The following is an 18,856-nucleotide window of genomic DNA, read 5'->3' as shown; positions in this document are numbered from 1 at the left end:
CACTTTTCCGGCATGTCTAGATGCCTAGATTAATGTGTACGCCGGAGTTTTTGGTGTGATTATTATAGATAAAATTATTTTTAAATGATAGTTTATAAGGTAAATAATCGTCGTAATATGAAAATTTTCCAACTCTTTGAAAATATGTAAGAATGGTTTTTTTTTTTTAATCTAATTTTAAGGCCCATGAAGCCAAACCGAGGCTAAAATTAAAAGTGATCAGGATTCAGGAGGGTACTTAAAAAAAAAGGGTTGCTTGATGTCGTTCATAGATTATGAATCTTAACTTGCCGTTTCTTACTAGATTTTATCGACGTTTAATTTGTAATTAAGGAAACTTTGCCGAAATAGTATAGATCATTGGTGTAGGGGTATAATTATTGTTACACCTAAGCCTATTTAACTGATTCTTCCTGGCTTTAAATGGTTTCTGTTTAGATGAATTTTTATAGAGCTTTTTTATTGATTGCATAGGGCAGTATTTTAGATAGCTACTTAACCATATAGTCATTGCTCAAGTGTGTTTGTGGTTTGTTTCAAACCTTCCTCCTTTCGTAGTATTAACTAGCAGCTTGTAACTGTACAGTTTCACTAGATAAAACTGAAAATGGCTTGTTTATTTATTTTATTTACAAGGAAAAGACTGCTAAACATACAGGGTAAAAAACATTGAAAAATAGTAATGAAAATTTAGGAAATTTGGTACATTACATCAGGGTAAAAACATAAGAATAACAAATTAAGAATTAGTGATGGGTTGATAGGAGATGTTGACGAGCGTGTTGTCAAAACGTCTGGCGAGTAGTACACTAAATTCCTTCAATTGAAATACATTTAATCAAGAGTGTATTTTGTGGATGATTTTAGTTTTGAATCTTTCTGTGTAATAAATGTTTTACTTTCTTCCTCTCATACTACATAATGTTGCGACTGAATTTTTTAAGATTTCACTATAGATTTTCTTGATGCTTTTTTTCCAACAGAATGTGAAATCCTGGTCCCCTGTTTATGGATTTAAACATTAAAGGAATTCATACTCCACACAAAATGGGCACGCTTTTAGACCCAAAAAAGTTTTTCGTCACAGCCACCCAAAATTTGGCTAGATCTTTGGCAGCTATTAAGCCAACTCCCGCGGAAAAATTCCAAAGATTATTTTCACTATGTCCTCAAGAACAACAAGGTCTTTTCCGCCTAGATCAAAGGGCGCAAGAAGCTATCATAGCGCTGGGAATTTACTTCTTGGAATCAGAATTTCAATACAAAGAACTTATCATTCCTTATTTTCTCAAAGTACTCAGGGGTTTAGCTAAAGCCATTTGGGTTGACGAAGTTCGCATTCATGATAGTGACCGAATTCCAGTCAGCGAAAGATTCAGTTTTTGCCTCAACACTCTATTGAGTGACATTGCGTGTCTTAACACCGATTTGCGATTAGAAATTATAGAATGTCAAGTGGATTTCTTGGGCGTTTTGTCCAATCTGATTAGAAGTTACAAAGGGACACCCAGTCCCAGAGGTAGTCTGGCGAAGATCACGCTTTGTAAAGCTACGATACCGATATTGATTGGAACTGCCAGAGCAATTGGAAGAGCCAGCAAAACTGACTCCCCACTCTTCTGTAGACTCTTTCCCTTACCGAATAAGATAGTAATTTCACCAATGGCCACCTTGCAAAGAACCGCCAGTTCCGGTGACTCGTCATCTAATAAGAAAAATTCACTAGGAAGTGGAAGTTTACCCAGGTCTCTATCTCGAACATCCTTCAACGCCAATCGATTTACCGGTTTGGCTAGTAGGGATTCGGGGGCAGACTTGATATCACTTTCCAGCTATTATAGCGCCAACCCAGTTGAGAGAACGCCCTTTCAAAGTCAATCGTCGATTCCTTACGACGCTACGATCTATTTCTTTTACCGCTTTGGTTCCAGCTTTGGAAATTCTCCGGTACTCGGCGTTTCCGAACTGTCCGGTGCCGAAAACCCTCTTTGTTTTTCCATCATCCACTTGCAAGCTGTTCTTGCCGTCGCTAAGAAACTTCTAACCCAGGATATTCTCGGTTATCTGGACGATCAAGCGGCGGAAGTTTATAACACTGGTCAAATAAAGATTTTCCCTTACAAAACCTTCAGCGAAACGATGAAATTAGTCATGGTCACGCTTCTCCGCGAATTACTTCAACACCAGAAAGATCTGCCGATTCCTTTTACCAAGGACGTCCAAGAGTTCGTCCGAGGACTGTTCCTATCGGGACAGACGGAACTACAGAGTAAAAACCACGACGCGAGCGAGAGAGAGGACAGAGAGACCAACTACGCCACCGTTAATAAATTTAAAGTCAACGTTCAAACAAATTCAGCCTGCGTCAATTTGCTTGTGTGGGCGGTTGCCGACGAAATCGGCGCCGATGGGCTCTGCAGTCGCCTCACCGAGAAAATCAACTCTTCGCACGGGCAGAAATTGGCCCTGGCTCATATGCCCTTGCTCATCGTTTGCTTGGAAGGCCTCGGGAAATTAGCTACCAAGTTTCCCAGCATCGCCGATAATTGTATCGCGGCGCTTCGGGACTTCCTGGTGAACCCTTCGCCGATTTTATTGAAGTTGCAACGCCAACAAAGCGACATATCCACTCGTATGGGGACGCTCAGCATTATGATAACGGATACGTGCGGATCCAACATTAACGCCAAAACCAACACGGTTTCCAGCTCTCACGTCGCTTTCGAGCAGCTTCGAGACACGGCCATCGAGAACCTCTGTCAATCGATCAAGGCCGGGCTCTCTTGCGACCCCTACTGCTTCCAGGCTTTTCTCGCTTCCGTTTCGAACCGGCTGTATCAGGCCGAGAAGAGCGACATGGAATCTACGTTGGTTTCGACGAACACGATCGTGGCTTTGGGCAGGCTGGCCGTCGCCTTGAAAGAGACGCCCAGAACGATGGAGTTCATTTTGCAATTCTTTCAACAGAGATTTTGCCGTCCGCCTTCGCCCTTGGACGCCCTGATCGTGGACCAACTGGGAAGCATGGTGATCGCCAACGCGGACACTTACGTTTACGAAGAAGTCATGAAGATGTTCACCATGATCACTGTCGAATCCAGTTCGCCTTACGACGTGGGCAGCGTGGAAGACAAGAAACAGGGATATCGCCACGTTTCGCTGGCCGTCATGAACGCGCTTTCCAAAATCGCCAATGTCTTGGAGGGCGAAGAGCAACAACACGAACTGTTAGTTCGCCTCTTGGAGCTCTTCGTTCAACTGGGACTGGAAGGCAAGCGGGCCAACGAAAGGGCCCCCACTTCGGTCAAAGCTTCCAGCAGCGCCGGCTCGCTCGGAGTCCTGATTCCCGTCATCGCCACCCTCGTTAGGAGACTCCCGCCCATCATGACACCCAAACCTCGACTGCACAAACTCTTCCGAGATTTCTGGCTCTATTGCGTAGTCATGGGTTTCACTTCGGAGTCCGGTCTCTGGCCGCGAGAATGGTACGAAGGTGTCAAAGACATCGCCGCTAAATCGCCTTTGCTCGTTTCTCGAGAGCACCTCAGATCGGAACTTCAGTACAATTCGGCCATTAGAAACGAGACCGTCTCGGTCAGCGAGCTGCAAGAGCTTCGCAATCAGATCCTCAGCCTGCTAGATCACCCGACCGAAATAACGCCCTACGTGAACAAACTGAATTTCGCCCAATGCACGTATCTGCTTTCCGTCTACCGGCTGGAAGCGCTGCGGGTTCAAAACTCCCGGGGGGAAACCCCGTTTCACCTAATGATTCAGTACGTTGAAGACCCTACCATTCAGAAGGACAAAGCTGGGATGTGGCAATGCATATTCGTTATCGCCGACAAAGTCTTCCTCTCTTTCTTGGACGTGATGAGCGTCAAACCGAAAAACAAGGATCGAGACGTCGAACTGGAGAATCACGCCCTTTTTCTGTTGGTCAAATTCAACCACCCTCAAAAGCAAATTCGACGCATCGCCGATCGCTATCTGGCTGGCCTCGTCGATAAATTTCCTCACCTTCTCTGGAACGGCACCGTACTCTGGACCATGCTGGACATCTTACACGCGCTTACGACCTCTCTCTACCTCGATCCGAACGAAGAGAATCCGGAAATTGACGTCCCGGGCACCACCTATAAATTAACGCTAACCGATACCATGGAAGCCCGCGAGAATATCGTCCGGGACTTCGCCGCTCGCTGTCAAGGCATCGTACAAGAAGCGGTCAAATGGGCTCCGGAAATTACTCGCTCCTACTTGAACGAATACTTGTCCAATAAGAGTAAAGCTATCGACGCTTTGAAACAACACACCGGATTCGCTCTCGCTGTTCAAAGTATTCTAAATTTTTCCGGACTAAACCTGCAGTCTGTACCCTTACCCCCCGCTACCCTAGATAAGTGGCCTTCTTGCGCCAAAAATAACGATTCGGAATTTGTAGCGTCTCTCAATTTTCGGTGTCGCTATTCGGGAGAAGTTTACGGTTTACTGATGGCCGGAGACGACGAAGAAGAAAACCAAAGGAAAACGCTACTGAGCGAAAAACTCATCGAGAAGCTCCGGGAGAGCTGGCTCAAGAAAGACGTAGATTACCACCAACAATGCGTTTTCCGCGTGACCGCTTTACTAATCGCCTGGGAAGGAACCAACAGGGCTTTGTTACACGCTCTGTGCTGGTCAGTCGTCGAATTCTTTCATCACGAAGCCACTCGTAGTATCGTGGCCTGTTGGGAGTGGGTGCTAGTCGCCCGATCCGATTTGGAACTTCCCCTTCTGCAAGAGATGTCCGCCGCCTGGCACATGACTATCGATAGACAAATGGGCTTGTTCGCCAAAGATCCGCCGCAAGTAGATCCGTGGGCCGCGCACGAAGGTTGCGTTTTAGCTCCCAACCCGGCCTATTTCGAACCGCACGCCATTTGGGTCAAGTTCTTAACCGAGAGAATAGAAATAGCGAAATATTGTAGCCTAGATGAGGTGGAAATCTTCGCCAACATGCTTCATCGTTCTCTATCGGTGGCCGTAGGCAAGAACTGGAATCACCGACACATTGCCACCGTCGGGACTAGATTTCGGCTACTGACTAGCGGTCTCTCTTTGGTCCAAGGAGATGTCTTACCGCGCACCGTCAGCAAAAGCGTCCTTCGAGAGAGAATCTATTCCTCGGCTTTGGATTACTTCGCGGGCTACCCCATGAGCCCTTCGCAAAAAGGACCTCTACTTCGAGAAGATATTTTATGCTTGATTAAGTTTTGGCAAAGTTTGCACACGGACAAAAAGTACTTAAAAACGAATATGATGGCCGATCTCTGGGGCGATACGAACCCCCAGAACAATTTATCTATCAGTCTAAGCTCCGAGCTAAGAGGCAGTTCGGATTTATCAGCTCGGGCCACGCCGACTGGCTGGATCAACACGGTTCCGTTGAGCAGCAATATGTCGACCATTTCCCGGCGATCTTCGGGCGGACGCTCGGGCAGAAGAGATCCGGGGAACGAACTGTTCGTTAAAGATTACGTCCGTAAAAGAAATCTGATTATGGGTTTGTTAGCCGTCGAAATAGAGTACTTGATAACGTGGCACAACCCGATGTCCTTACCCGAAAACCATTTACCCGGAGAAGAACCCATCTCCGCTTGGCGCAGTCAACCGACGACCGAGAGAACCTGGAGAGACATAGCTCGTCTGGCTTGGGACATTTCACCCAGCTTAGCCGTTTTCCTTCCCTGTCGATTCAAAAATTCCGAAACCTTACAAGTAGAACTTTCTCGGCTGGTCCGATTAAACCCTAGCGCCGTTTCCCACATCCCCGAAGCCGCCCATTACCTCTCGACGACGGAGGCGGTTCTAGTCGATTGTCCGGAGCTAACCTACCTATTAACCTGGGCGCGCGTCTCGCCCATCAAAGCTTTGGCCTACTTCTCTCGTCAATATCCTCCTCACCCCATCACGGCTCAGTACGCCGTGCGGGTTCTGGCGTCGTTCCCGGCCGACGTCATTCTCTTCTACATTCCGCAGTTGGTGCAAGCCGTTCGATACGACACGATGGGCTACGTCACCGAATTTATCAAATCCGCTGCCTGCCGCTCCCAACTACTGGCTCACCAACTCATCTGGAATATGAAAACCAACATGTACCTAGACGAAGAAGGTCATCAGCAAGACCCGGATATGTTCGAATCGTTACACCACATCGTTACTAGCATCATCAATTCTATCTCTGGACCGGCCAAAGAGTTCTACGAAAGGGAATTTGATTTCTTCAGCAAAATAACGGCCATTTCGGGTGACATACGACCCTACCCCAAGGGCTCGGAGCGGAAGCAAGCCTGCTTGAAGGCACTGAGTCAAATACAAGTACAACCGGGCTGTTATTTGCCTTCCAATCCAGAGGCGCTCGTTGTGGACATTGACTACAAATCGGGGACGCCAATGCAAAGCGCCGCGAAGGCTCCTTTCTTGGCTCGCTTCAAAGTTCGCTATTGCGGGATTCACGAATTGGAAAATCTGGCTCTCAACTACCGCAATAATAGCGCCACTTCCTCCCAATCGATCGGTCCGGAAATGTGGCAAGCCGCCATCTTCAAAGTCGGAGACGACGTCCGTCAAGACATGCTGGCTCTGCAAGTCATCGGCCTCTTCGAGAAAATTTTCAAACAAGTCGGCCTAGACCTGTTCCTCTTCCCGTACCGAGTCGTGGCAACGGCTCCGGGTTGCGGGGTCATCGAATGCGTTCCTAACGCCAAATCGCGGGATCAGTTAGGTCGACAAACGGACATCGGGCTCTACGAGTATTTTATCAAGAAGTACGGCGACGAATCTTCGAAACGGTTTCAAGAAGCCCGTAAGAATTTCGTGAAAAGCATGGCCGCCTACAGCGTCATCGGGTTCTTGCTTCAAATTAAGGACCGTCATAATGGAAATATCATGTTGGACACCGACGGACACATCATACACATTGATTTCGGCTTCATGTTTGAGAGTTCACCGGGAGGTAACCTCGGTTTCGAACCGGACATAAAACTGACCGACGAAATGGTCATGATCATGGGCGGGAAAATGGAAGCGGCCCAATTTCGATGGTTCTCGGATCTAAGTGTCCGCGCTTACTTGTCGGTCCGACCTTACCGAGAGGAAATTATATCCTTAGTTTCTTTGATGCTGGACACGGGTCTGCCTTGTTTTAGAGGTCAAACGGTCAAGCAGCTCAGAGCCCGTTTCGCACCCAACGTTAGCGAGAAGGAAGCGGCAGCCTATATGCTGAAGATAATTCGAGATTCTTTCCTCAACTTCCGAACCAGGACGTACGACATGATTCAGTATTATCAAAACCAAATTCCTTATTAATATTACTCTCTTAATCGTGGGTTAATTCCAGTCAAATTGATTTAATATATTGTTAATTTTTTGTTACATATTACGTTTGTTACATTTTATATAGACGAGAGTATAACGCAAATACCAGTTTCAAATATAGTACTCGCTCTTCGCTAATAATTATATACCATGTATAAATGTGAAAAATTACCAAAAATAATCATGTAGAATTTTAAGAGAATGTGAAAATACTTTATTTGGAAATATCTTGTACACTTAATCCTGTGTGTTGTTAAAGCTTCAACAAATAAATCCGATATATAACTTGATAAACTTGTCAAATGCGTCTACCACGAAAAATTTAATATAAGAAAAATAAAGGTATATTTTTTGATAAAAAAACGGCACGTCACAAAATGGTGGACACTTTTACGATAAAAATGAAAAAAACGTTTAACCCTGATATTTTTATTAATAATCACATTTTGGTGGCGTTTTTCAAGCCGTATTGCGGGAAAGCTTTCATTGTTTTGACTAAAAGCGGATGTGTCCGCGTATCCCTTAATTTTAAGATTGGGCCTATAATTGTTGGTTTTTATATTGACCCCAAGCTTTTTGTATTTTGGCCACCGACGCTTCTTCTCTTTTGCGCCACAAGGTGGAGCTGATGGGTTTGTAATCGGGTTCCGAATGGTCCAATCCGTCAAAAGCTTCGACGTTCTTTATCTCGACGCCTTTCTCTCGGAGCGACCATCTGAAAAGCGCGTCCAAGACGTCTCGATGATGAACTTTTTCACCCTCGACGATAGGGACGTCTAACGAAGCCAAACTCGTCTCGCCCGTTTTCCGGAAACCGAAAGCGTTCCCTTGTAAGTCTAACAAACTCGCTAGCTGGTTCAGGTCCAAATACCCAGTGGCGTCTTTGTCGTACTGGCTCCAGGTTCGGTAGAAATGGTCCATTTGTTCGTTTTCCAATCGTTCTAGCTCGTCCACACCCGCTTCGCTGTACATTTCCAGGACAACGACGGTCAACAATGTCGTGAGAAGCAGGTAAGAGACGGTCAAGAAACTCGTCAAGTAGAGAACGGCCAGGTTTTTGTGTCCGCAGTTCTCCGTTTCGCAGTCGCGCTCGTTCATGATGGGTGTCAAAATTCCGTCCCAGCCACTCGTAACCATTAATTGGCAAAGGATGACGATTGATTCGCCGAGCGTGTTAAAGAAGATTTCCGAGTGACCGAATCGTTTGACGCCCCTCCACAAGAACATTCCGACGAAGGCGTAACAGAAGATGACCAGGGATTCCAGCAACACAATGACTAAGAAGTACGGGAAGGTCTTTCTGAGAGTCGAGAGGATTCTTCGGATGCCCGGAAAACGCTTCATCCATTTGTACTGATGGATGATTTTTGTAACTCGAACGAGACGAAGCATCAACGGAGGGAACAAGTATTTTTCCACGCAGTTTTGATACGATAGAGCTGTTTGAAGGACAAGATTAAATACTTTTTCGGGAAATGCCAGTTAAGTCACTTACAGATGATAATAAGAATAACAGCAACGACGTCCACTATATTGACCGGGTCTTTAAAAAAGGAAACGCCACGAGCGACCAACCTTACGGCCATCTCCGCGCAATAAAAGACGAGGAAAATGCTGATGGTGATCTCCAGACCTTGATTAAAACCCTCCGATTCGTGGTAATGAGTTAAGGCCAACAAGATGACGTTCAACACGATCAAGACCAAAACCAAGACGTCAAATGACATGCTGATCACCAAACTCTGTATTCCGGCCACTAATTTGTTCTAAAAGGGGCAAATATTGTAAGATTCGTTAAATTAAAATTGATAATTTTCATTATTACCGTCGAGCTGTCAACGATTTGAGGTTGGTTGGGTGTTTTTGATGACATAATTCGAACGGCTTTGTAGTACAAGTCGTCTTCGGGGTTTACGATTCCTCGTTCATCCTCTGTTGTTAATTCATTTGTATTGAAAGATACTTGTTTTAGCTAATCAGATTATTATAGTTTCACATTTTCGTACGTACCAGTTTGTTTTCTCTGTCGGTTGAAACCGTCGATTAGTACGCTAAACCATAAAACGTAAGTATAATAGGAACCAAAAAGGATGAAGACGACAAAGTAGTAGGCCACGAAAAGGTTTACTTCCTTTTCGGGTTGGTCGTCTTTCTGTTAAAGAAAAACCGTGAAATCGGCTCTTTTCGTGGGAAATTAAGAGTCTACCGTTTTTGAATCCACCGCGTTGTGAATTATGCTGATCCAACCTTTGAATGTTGCCTGAAAATAACAGATTTTGTCAGGGATCAAATGGTGCACGGAACTCTGTTAATGAGGGAAATTTTCAAGAGCAGCCACCGATTAGATAGCGCCACTAACAAGGAGAGTACCCGAGGTGTTTATTGCCGATTTGGTTCAAAGTCGGGCGTAATGTAGACCTTTATGAGATATGAAATTTCCCAAGGAGACGTTGCACTACCCATTCGATTTGCCATGGCAACCGAAAATGTTTTTGACCACTCAAAACAAAAAAACTCTCCATTTAAAAAAGCATGCGATTTTCTCGGTTTTACAGGATCGTACCTACGAAAATTGTTAAAAAAAATTAAAATCATGAAATGAGTAATTTGGACCACATTTGGGTAAATTGGAACATTTTTGGGGTAAAATTGTAACAATTGTTGGGTAAAATAAGGGAAAAATCTTATTTTTGTTTTAAGTGTTCAAAACCACTTTCGGTTGCCATGGCAAAACGAATGGGTAGTGCAACGTCACCTTTTGGGAAATTTCATATCTCATATAGGTCTACATTACGCCCGACTTTGAACAAAATCGGCAATAAACACCTCGGGTACTCTCCTTGTAAGTACTAGGGGAGTGCGGCTATTTCCACCAATGGGCAATGAGCTTGACTGCTAGCTAGTACTTACAAGGAGACGACCCGAGGTGTAACCAACCGATTTGGTTCAAACTCGGGGGTTTGGTAGACCTTCATGTTACTTGAAAAACCCTTAAGGGAAATGTCTCCATAGGCAACCGTTTGGCCATGGCAACCAAAAATGTTTTTGACAACACAAAATGGAAATTTTACCATTGAAAATAACATGGGTATCTGACCAATTTTAAGGGTACCCCCCCCCCCCCCCCTGTAAAAAATTTAAATTTTTTAAAATGCTAAAAATCGAAAATATAAATAAAAAAATAATGAAAAAGTAGTCGGGTACCCTTAAAATTGGTCAGATTCCCATGTTATATTTAATGGTAAAATTTCCATTTTGTGTTGTCAAAATCATTTTTGGTTGCCTATGGAGACATTTCCCTTTCGAGTTTTTCAAGTTACCCGATGGTCTATCAAACCCCTGAGTTTGAACAAAATCGGTGAGTTACACCTTCGGGTCGTCTCCTTGTTAGTGGCGCCATCTAATCGATGGCTTCTCTTATAAATTTCCTTCATTGCGATATTTACGATTTCGCTTAAGGAGAGAAACGCATCTAGAACGTTATCGAAGTGGATGTCTGGATTAACCCAGGACATATTCAGGCTCAGACAAGCGCGTTTGTCCGGGACCTGAGTAGCGTTAATTCTATCTCCATGCTCATTGACGCATCTGTAAAATGCTCCGGAAAAGATTTGAACGCCGATGATGGCGAAGAATAGCCAGATAAATAGTCCTTGGATGAAGACGTTGACCAGACCGGGGAAAGCCTCAAAGATGGCGTTCATAATGGCCTAGAATTCGAAAGACCTTACCGTAAATTATGTTTACGCAAAAATCGCTTCTCATTAGCCGAACGAAGCGAGGTCTATTACTAAACTCGAAGTCCTTTCCAAAGGCACTTGGAATATACCAAAAACAAAACGGTGGTACACCAAATCTCCATAGATGAAGTTCGGCGAAACGCCCTAGGCCTAGACCCGGCTTTTGAGTTTTCAAGCACCTTTGGAAACCGATCTTCACGGTTCGTTATTTTACCAAACAACAAATAATTATTTTTATTATTTTAAATCGGTTTTCGAACAATAATAAGTGGCTTGAGAGATGTTGCTTGTGTTGTTTTTAATTTTAAGCAATGCAACGATAGCTAATATTATCTACCTAACCTACCAAAACCTAACAAGAATAGGTGAAAACTATTCGTAATTCCGGAACCGCTCAAAGAACTGATTCGGACCAAGCTATGACGTCACCAAAACGTCCCAGACAGTTCTGAACTTGATGTTCGAATAGCCTGAAATTTCATCCTAAAAGCACGTATTAACCAGGCTTGGAAATAAGGTTTTTTTTTAAACTGGTCCTTATGACCAGTGACCCCCTAGCATATGAATTATTAAACTGGTCCTTATGACCAGTGACCCCCTAGCTTATGAATTATTAAACTGGTCTTATATAAAATGTTCTAATGTCATTTATAAGCCTAAAAAAACCTACACTACATGTTTAGAAGTTAGATTATGTTGGTAACATTACCTTTACGCGTATTCAAAATAGTTAACTTAATTTTATGAGTACCACAAAAATAGTACAATATAGTACTATCTCACCCATTGAATTGGGAATAATACTGCTAGAATTACAATTACCATTTCGGTTGCCATGGTTACGCGGGACCTGTTCTGAGAAGACTGTACGATATTCATCTTTATAATTGGGCGGTAGCGCCATCTATATTTTGTAAAGTTATATGATTCGCGCAAAAATTCAATTGCAATATAGTTGCCACCACTAGAGACAGATGCCACCACGGTGGAACGATATAGTTTAAAAAGTCTCCATATTGAACGAAATTGGTCCCGCGCTAGCCAGATTTATTTGTACCTCTATTTATTCCCAACTCAATGATCTCACCTAAGACTACGCTACCTTAGAGCAAGAGTCAAGCTCACCAGTTTTCAGTTCACCTTAATTTAAAGACACTCAAGGATTCTTATTTCGAATTTCTTTCAAAAGTCACGTATCTCGACTTACTTGACTTTTGCTCTCAGATAGCGACTACTACCATAGCCTTGAAGACCCTCGTAATTTACCACGTTGCCAGGTAGCCTACCGTACTCGGGGGAAAGCGAGACTAGAGGATTGAGGGTTTGAGGCCAGAGGGGGGTTAGACCGTTCGACTCGTTCGAGGGATGCGAGCGAAGGGACTCTACATAAAACTCGACGTGCGGAGTCGCTGTACATAGAAATCCAGTGAATAAGGAAATCAAAATTGATATAAACCTTGAATTAATAGGTCATCTCCTATTATTTGGAATTATTAAACTGGTCACCTTCTGTTTTTTTGTTATTATTTCGAATTAATAAACTGGACACGGTGACCAGTGACCCCCCAAATTTTGAATAAATAAACTGGTCTGAGCAATTAATTAACTGGTCTTTGACCACCTGACCACCGTTATTTCCAAGGCTGGTATTAACTAGTCTAAAAAACTATTGCAGACGAATTTAAGAGAGCTCAGCCTTGGGTTCTTGATGGTACCTGCTTTTAAGTAAGTACCGCTCGGACAGTCCCTAATGGTTCTCGGTAGCCAATAGTTTGCGCCCGAACAGTTCAAAAATACTATTCCTGCGAATAGTTTTCACCTAATATTATTTACCCGGTTTTTACACCCTTAACACGTATATGGTATTTTCTGGCGCAAAATAAATTGTTAAATCACTCTATAGTTGTCTAAATCGTAGTATAAAATTTACCCTAGATGCTTCGAACCTCCAGGTTTGGCCGATTAATCTGAACAGTCGAAAGGCTACGAGTTGGGCCGTTGAGAAGTGAGCTACCCCTGATAGGCTGAGGATGGCATCCAAAATGAATATCTATAGTGACGACAGTAAGCGTCGGTTATATTAACCCGTGGACGTCTTCCTAGAAAATAAATCGATCGACAAACCAGAACGAAGAAGAAATCCCAACACCTGAATCCACTTCGGAAATAACCTTTGGCGCCAAAGCCCAATAAACGGATGACGGTTTCCAAAAAGAAAATCAGGGGCATAACGATTAAGACCATCACAGTTTGGGCGTCATGCGTCACTGATTGCTTATCGAAGTTTTCAAACCTCGACGCCTGTGAGGCGGCCAACGACAGATTTAAAACGTTATTGTTCGAAAGTAAAGGAATTTGCGTACCAGAAGAGCGCTGTTGACTATGATCAAAATGATGATGAACCACTCGAAAATCAAATTGTTGACCAATCCCAGGCAACATTTTCTCAACGATTTCAACCAGGCCCAGTCACCGCAGTTTTGGGGGCAACAGCGAGCTGGGCAGCAGTCTTCGAGTTCCGCCGTCTGGTTCGCGACTCTGCTTAAACCAGGAAAAGTGGTCGTGGACTACGAAAATAGAAAACTTACTTTTGGCCACGGTAACACATTTAAAAATATATAAAATTACGTCTTCGCAGTTGATGACCGCGCTGTCGTCTATAAATGAGATATTTTAAGTATTTAACGCATTAACACTTAAACGATGAAAATTACTTGGATTGACTTGTGCCGCGGCATTGGCGTCGCTCACTCGGCTGTTGTTGGACCTCTGCAATAATACGCAGAAACAATTTAATTCCTCGGTACACGGCTTCTTGAACCAATACTTACGTCTTTCATTTGTCTTATGTACGTGATTCGTCCCCTGCATAAGCGCGAGCTAATAGCGTTCCATACCCTCAACAGTCTGTCTGCCGATTGAGACATAATTTCGAAAAGGGTATTTTTATCCTCGTCGGCTTCTTTTTTCGTCTCTTTAGCGATGTAGGCCACTTGGAAAACGGTATACAAATTCACCATCTGCGACGAATATGTGCTTTTAGAAACAATTCCTCGACTTGGTGGGACCTTGTTTTAGACTTAACAATGATATCGCCGAAGATGACCAAGACAAAGAAGTAGATGGTGCATGATGCTCCGTTAACTAGCAACGCGTCGTACATGGATTCAACCCACTCTCCGCAAATGGCCCGAAATACCAGTAAGAAGGAGTGCCAGTAATCCATCGTATGCCAACGAGGAACTTCGTCGTTGGCGAACTTCTCTCTGGGCGTGAACGAAAAATTTAACGTTGACAGTCGAGCGTGTAGTTTCGTTACTTACTTGTGCATCTCGTAATTTGGTCCGAGAACGTGGGTACCTATCGCTGTCATGATCAGCATAAAGGTACCCAGGATGGAAAGGAAAATCAAGTGCACTTTGTCCGTTCGGGTTTGCATACGTAAGGCGTGGTAAAACGTTGGCCAATATCGAGCGATTCGGAACAGTTTGAGCTGCGGGTTTAAATTAGAAAAAGGTTAACGTCGATTTTCGGATAATTGGTTAATTACATCTCACCAGTTGCGCTAACATTATGAAGGCTATGCCAGAAAAGCCTTCTAAAGCAAGACTCACTACAGAAGCGACCACGATGATGAACTCCAAAACGTTCCAACTCACTTTGAAATACCCTAGACAGCTCAAACCTATTAGTTTTATCACGAATTCAACGAAGTAGATGCCAGTGTACAACTAGCAAAATAAAATGAGAAATGAAAAAATTTTGTTATTTAAATGTGAAGTGAGGATTGATTCTTTCGATAAAACTACGTTTACCCAAAAGCAAAACCGGAATCCTTTTACTTCACTTTCGTGTAGGTTATCACGATCGCTGGCCATGATGCCGACGTCAATCAGTATGAAGAGAACGATGAGCTGCTGAACGAATGGGTCTAGAATAATAACTCTACAGATGTTTCTAAATTTCGTACAACAAGAACAGCATTCCCAATAGCAACACATGTCCAGAATCTTTCGGAGGCCAGTTTTGGGGGCGGTGGTGGGAAAAGCGACTGAGACCACCGGTTGAGAGCCGCCACTGCCGCTGCTATCGTAAGTACCTGACGCGAAAGGGAAATTAGTTGGGGGCTTTGTTTTTACGTGCTGGCGTACAAATACTTCTGATGTGTTCAACTCCATTTTGTTCATCTTCGTCGATGAATGGGATGTCGTCTTTGGCTTCCACTTTAGTTAGGGTCTCCTGAGAAGTGCAACGCGAAAGAATCCTTCTTTCAAATTCCCTTTAAATTCTAGGATGACAATAAGTACTTGCCGTGTAGATCTTTTCATCTTCAACCCAGTGTTTGTTAAAGGCCGTAAAGACGACTGCTAGCGTGGTGTAAAAGACGCAGTAGGATGTGAGGATAGCCGTGACGAAGAAGATGATGTACCCGTATCCCTTTGACTTGATCACCTTAAATACCGATAACATAAAGAATTTTGAAAATTCTGGTAGGGAAAGTAAATTTTAAACAAATTCTTAAAGGGAAAGTAAACTTATTGATTCATGGTCCATTCCCAGAAGTCTTGCAGCGCAATTACAAGTATTGCCAAATAAGAATAAAAGATATTGTCGAAGTTTTCGTATCCGTAGGTTGGATTGTGTCCGTAACCCTCGACGCATTTGTATTCGTAGGGACAGTCGTGGCTGTGTAATCATCAAGTACGATTTTGTAAAACTTAGTTTAAGAGGAATGTGTCCAGTGGCGTAGTCAGAAATTCATCAAGGGAGTGGTTACGTGTGCAACGGTAGGGTCACACAATGTTAAACTTAAAAGCGTGTCAAATTGTGGGGTGAAAATTTGGTACAGTCAAAGCAACATACCTAAGGTCAATGGGAGGGGTTTTTACACGGAAACTACCACCTTGTCTACGCCACTGAAAGTGGCCTTGTAAGAAAACACTTACTCCGAACCACAAACTCCATATTCGAGATTCCAGTTATCTGGTTTGTAAGGAAGAAAATGTAATAAGAAATTTTTCCTGAGATTGAGCAATAGTCAACACCACTCAAATAGGTTTACTATTAAAGTAACTATTTTTTAAATATTAAACTTTTATCGTGCCAAAAATTTCTTAAACAAGCTATATAAACATTCTACAGAGAGATAGTTAAGTTGAGATTAGTTTAAACCAGTGACGCACCCAGAGAGTGAAGCCCCCCCCCCCCCCCCTTGTAGAAAATGTTATTATAAACTGCAAACGCTCTTTCCGAGTTAAATTTTATGTACCCTTTCTCAGGCTAAAACGTTTCCTAATTATTTAATTGGAGCGTCTTATTCTCCATTTGCGAGCCACGCGGAAGTGCCTATTTAGGCGTACTTTTGATCCGAGCCCAGCCGTAGCACCCATCCCATCCCATCCCCCCTCTATGTGGCCTTCTCTATTTAATTCGTTGTTTAAATGGCTAAAATTACGAATAATTGCCTGGCCGTTTCTTCCGCGGAACGAATCGTTTCTCGTTATCGGACTTTATCTTGTTGGGTCTAAAAGGATGCGAAACCACCCTCTTTATTGCACGGGAGAGATAAACAAGAATTCGCTATACGCGTATTTGAATTAAGGCTGGTTTTCATTGGGACAAAAATGCCACGCGAAAAATCTCCGTTAGGCTTAACACAATTTTTTTTGCGTCGACGCTCACCGTTGATGAATGTTGTTCGCTAGTGAAATCCAGTCTTTAGGTTCACCTTCAAACGCGTTTTTTAAGCGTTGGAGAAGACAAAAAAGTCTAAATAGAACGTCGTTTATGCGGGAAAGCTGCGAAAACAAAGCTCTATTGTAGCCGAAAGAGCTTGGTTAATATTTGCCTAGGACGCAAAAACTTTTACGAAGGCCCAGATTGCGTCCCCCTCCCGCCCTTCATTTTGTCAGTACAGTATTCAATTCAAAAGGGGTCGGGTTTTGCGGAGAGATGGTTTCCGATGTAACTGTGATAAAGAGGACTTAAACGCACGGTTTCATCGTTGCAAGTTTTATAGCAATTAGAAGCAGCTTCGTGAAAAGATGCTGTATGTTTTTTTACTCGTATTTTTTTATCCCCCCATGTGTAAATGTAGTGACGAAACCATCTCGAGTTTCGGGACTATAGAAATTGAGAGTAGTATCTAAAGAGAGGGGAGTACTGGGGCCTTTTCGGGGTCAAGACGAAGGGCATCTGTTATAAAACGCTGGCTGAAAAAAGACTCACTTAATCTAACATACTATAGTAATTGAGTGCTGGATAATTAGCAGCTCAATGTAAGTTATTTAGCCCTTTCCTTTTTTTCGTCCGCGTAAAAACCCACTCTTCATCGCGTCGTATATCTTCCGCTTGATGACAACCGTACATTTTGTACAACATATATACCCTACCGGGGTTGTCGAGGAATTCCGAAATTTCCGAAGACGTCAAGTTCCCTTCCGGTAATTGGTGAATGCACTTCTTGGTCAGGACGCCTTGGAAAAGGTGCAATGCCCATATGGCCAATAGAAAAGTGAATGTGACAAACGCGATGATAGGGGATATGATTTGCTTGAGAGTCTCGCAGAAGGACTTGAAAATTACGACGGAAACTGATAGAAAATAGTAAAAATTATCGATTACGATAGGAACTATTTTTCTCGACGGAGTATCAACCTTCGCCATCGACCTGTTTTGAGTTAAATGCCCGAAAATAAACATTCCACGAGTCACTATCGATATTTGCGTCTCGCGTGTCAGTATTCTCAGGGGCTCGTAATCGGATAAGGTTGACACCCTCCAATTTAATTAATTATTGACTTTAATTTGTAGACCCGCCACCGCTACCATTCGATAACGAGAAAAGTATTAAATTTCCTAAAGCCGCGAATAATATTCTTAAAGCTTTGAAAATAAAGAATCCTTATCCTTGAAACTTTAAAATTATACTGTATTAAAAAAATCCAAGGTTTCCTTCATAATAGAAGGCTAACCTTGATGAAATAGTTACATCCCACTAATTCGATCACGCGTATCGTTCGTCAACAATTCATTTTATTCGAATATCAATTTAAAAAACGATCCTAACTAACAAACTTTTGTTTGAATGGCCATTGTCAGTAATTATTCGATGTAATGAAAAACATTTACAACTTACCTTCCAAGCCAATTTTATCGCAAAACGTTCCAACTCGTCCACCAGCGTCGGACGCTAAGCCCTTGCCACGGTTCAAACTGTCAGTCCACTTGGACCCTCGGTTCTCGCTGCGGTCAGTTGGGCCACTCATCCTTTTACCGATTGAGGAATGTGGTCCGCGCGTCTTCCCTCGTTCAGTCTCTGGTTGGACTCTGCAGAGTTGAGAGAACGATCGCGTTAACTTCTTTCCCGCGTTTCGTGCCAAACTCGCGTCCCTCTCTCGGGACCCTCCTCCCCTACAATTTTTATATTATTTTGTAGCCGAAGGACAACATTGTTAAACTGATTCGAGAGTAGGCACTAGCGACATCTGTCACTGACACGTTTCCCTGGTTTCTTGCGCGGTAGGAAAGCCCGCCAAAATGTTTCTGCTAATAAGGAAAAAAAAAAAGAGTTGATCAGATTAAAGAAAATATAAAAGCGGAATAGAAACTGTAACTTTGAGGAGGCCTTAAAACTATTTCGACGTCTGAAAGCTATACTCAATTTCCCGCGCCTTTCATTTTCCCTATTTCGACATCCCTTCCGTTCGTCTGCCATTACCTCTGTCTCCCCTAAGGGGGGGGGGGGGGGTATGGAG

The 18,856-nt window shown here is 43.3% G+C and overlaps 2 protein-coding genes across 2 annotated transcripts; one reads left to right on the top strand and one right to left on the bottom strand.

Moving 5' to 3' along the window:
* The first annotated feature begins 2 nt into the window (after positions 1 to 2).
* Positions 3 to 7,639, top strand: Pi4KIIIalpha (phosphatidylinositol 4-kinase III alpha). The gene is made up of 2 exons (XM_090152799.1): positions 3 to 146; positions 984 to 7,639. The coding sequence occupies exon 2, from the start codon at positions 1,009 to 1,011 to the stop codon at positions 7,348 to 7,350; it is 6,342 nt and encodes a 2,113-aa protein (XP_090008925.1). The 5' UTR covers positions 3 to 146; positions 984 to 1,008; the 3' UTR covers positions 7,351 to 7,639.
* On the bottom strand, positions 7,563 to 18,447 carry LOC149935235 (sodium channel protein PaFPC1-like). The gene is made up of 22 exons (XM_090152800.1): positions 18,238 to 18,447; positions 17,492 to 17,692; positions 16,046 to 16,082; positions 15,640 to 15,785; positions 15,411 to 15,553; positions 15,257 to 15,338; positions 14,915 to 15,198; positions 14,657 to 14,830; positions 14,423 to 14,592; positions 14,185 to 14,365; positions 13,931 to 14,119; positions 13,814 to 13,868; positions 13,728 to 13,756; positions 13,463 to 13,666; positions 13,224 to 13,400; positions 13,030 to 13,149; positions 10,806 to 11,069; positions 9,566 to 9,619; positions 9,370 to 9,511; positions 9,185 to 9,291; positions 8,855 to 9,125; positions 7,563 to 8,798 (listed from the first exon to the last, which is right to left on the bottom strand). Exons 1-22 carry the CDS (start codon positions 18,365 to 18,367, stop codon positions 7,900 to 7,902), a joined length of 4,059 nt encoding a protein of 1,352 aa, XP_090008926.1. The 5' UTR covers positions 18,368 to 18,447; the 3' UTR covers positions 7,563 to 7,899.
* Positions 18,448 to 18,856: the final 409 nt, after the last annotated feature.

Source organism: Leiobunum rupestre, chromosome 7 (assembly GCF_980474605.1).
Source record: "Leiobunum rupestre chromosome 7, qqLeiRupe1.1.hap1, whole genome shotgun sequence".
NCBI lineage: Eukaryota > Metazoa > Arthropoda > Arachnida > Opiliones > Sclerosomatidae > Leiobunum > Leiobunum rupestre.
The sequence above is the reverse complement of the archived record's forward strand: the minus strand, read 5'-3'. Positions and strand labels throughout refer to the sequence as shown.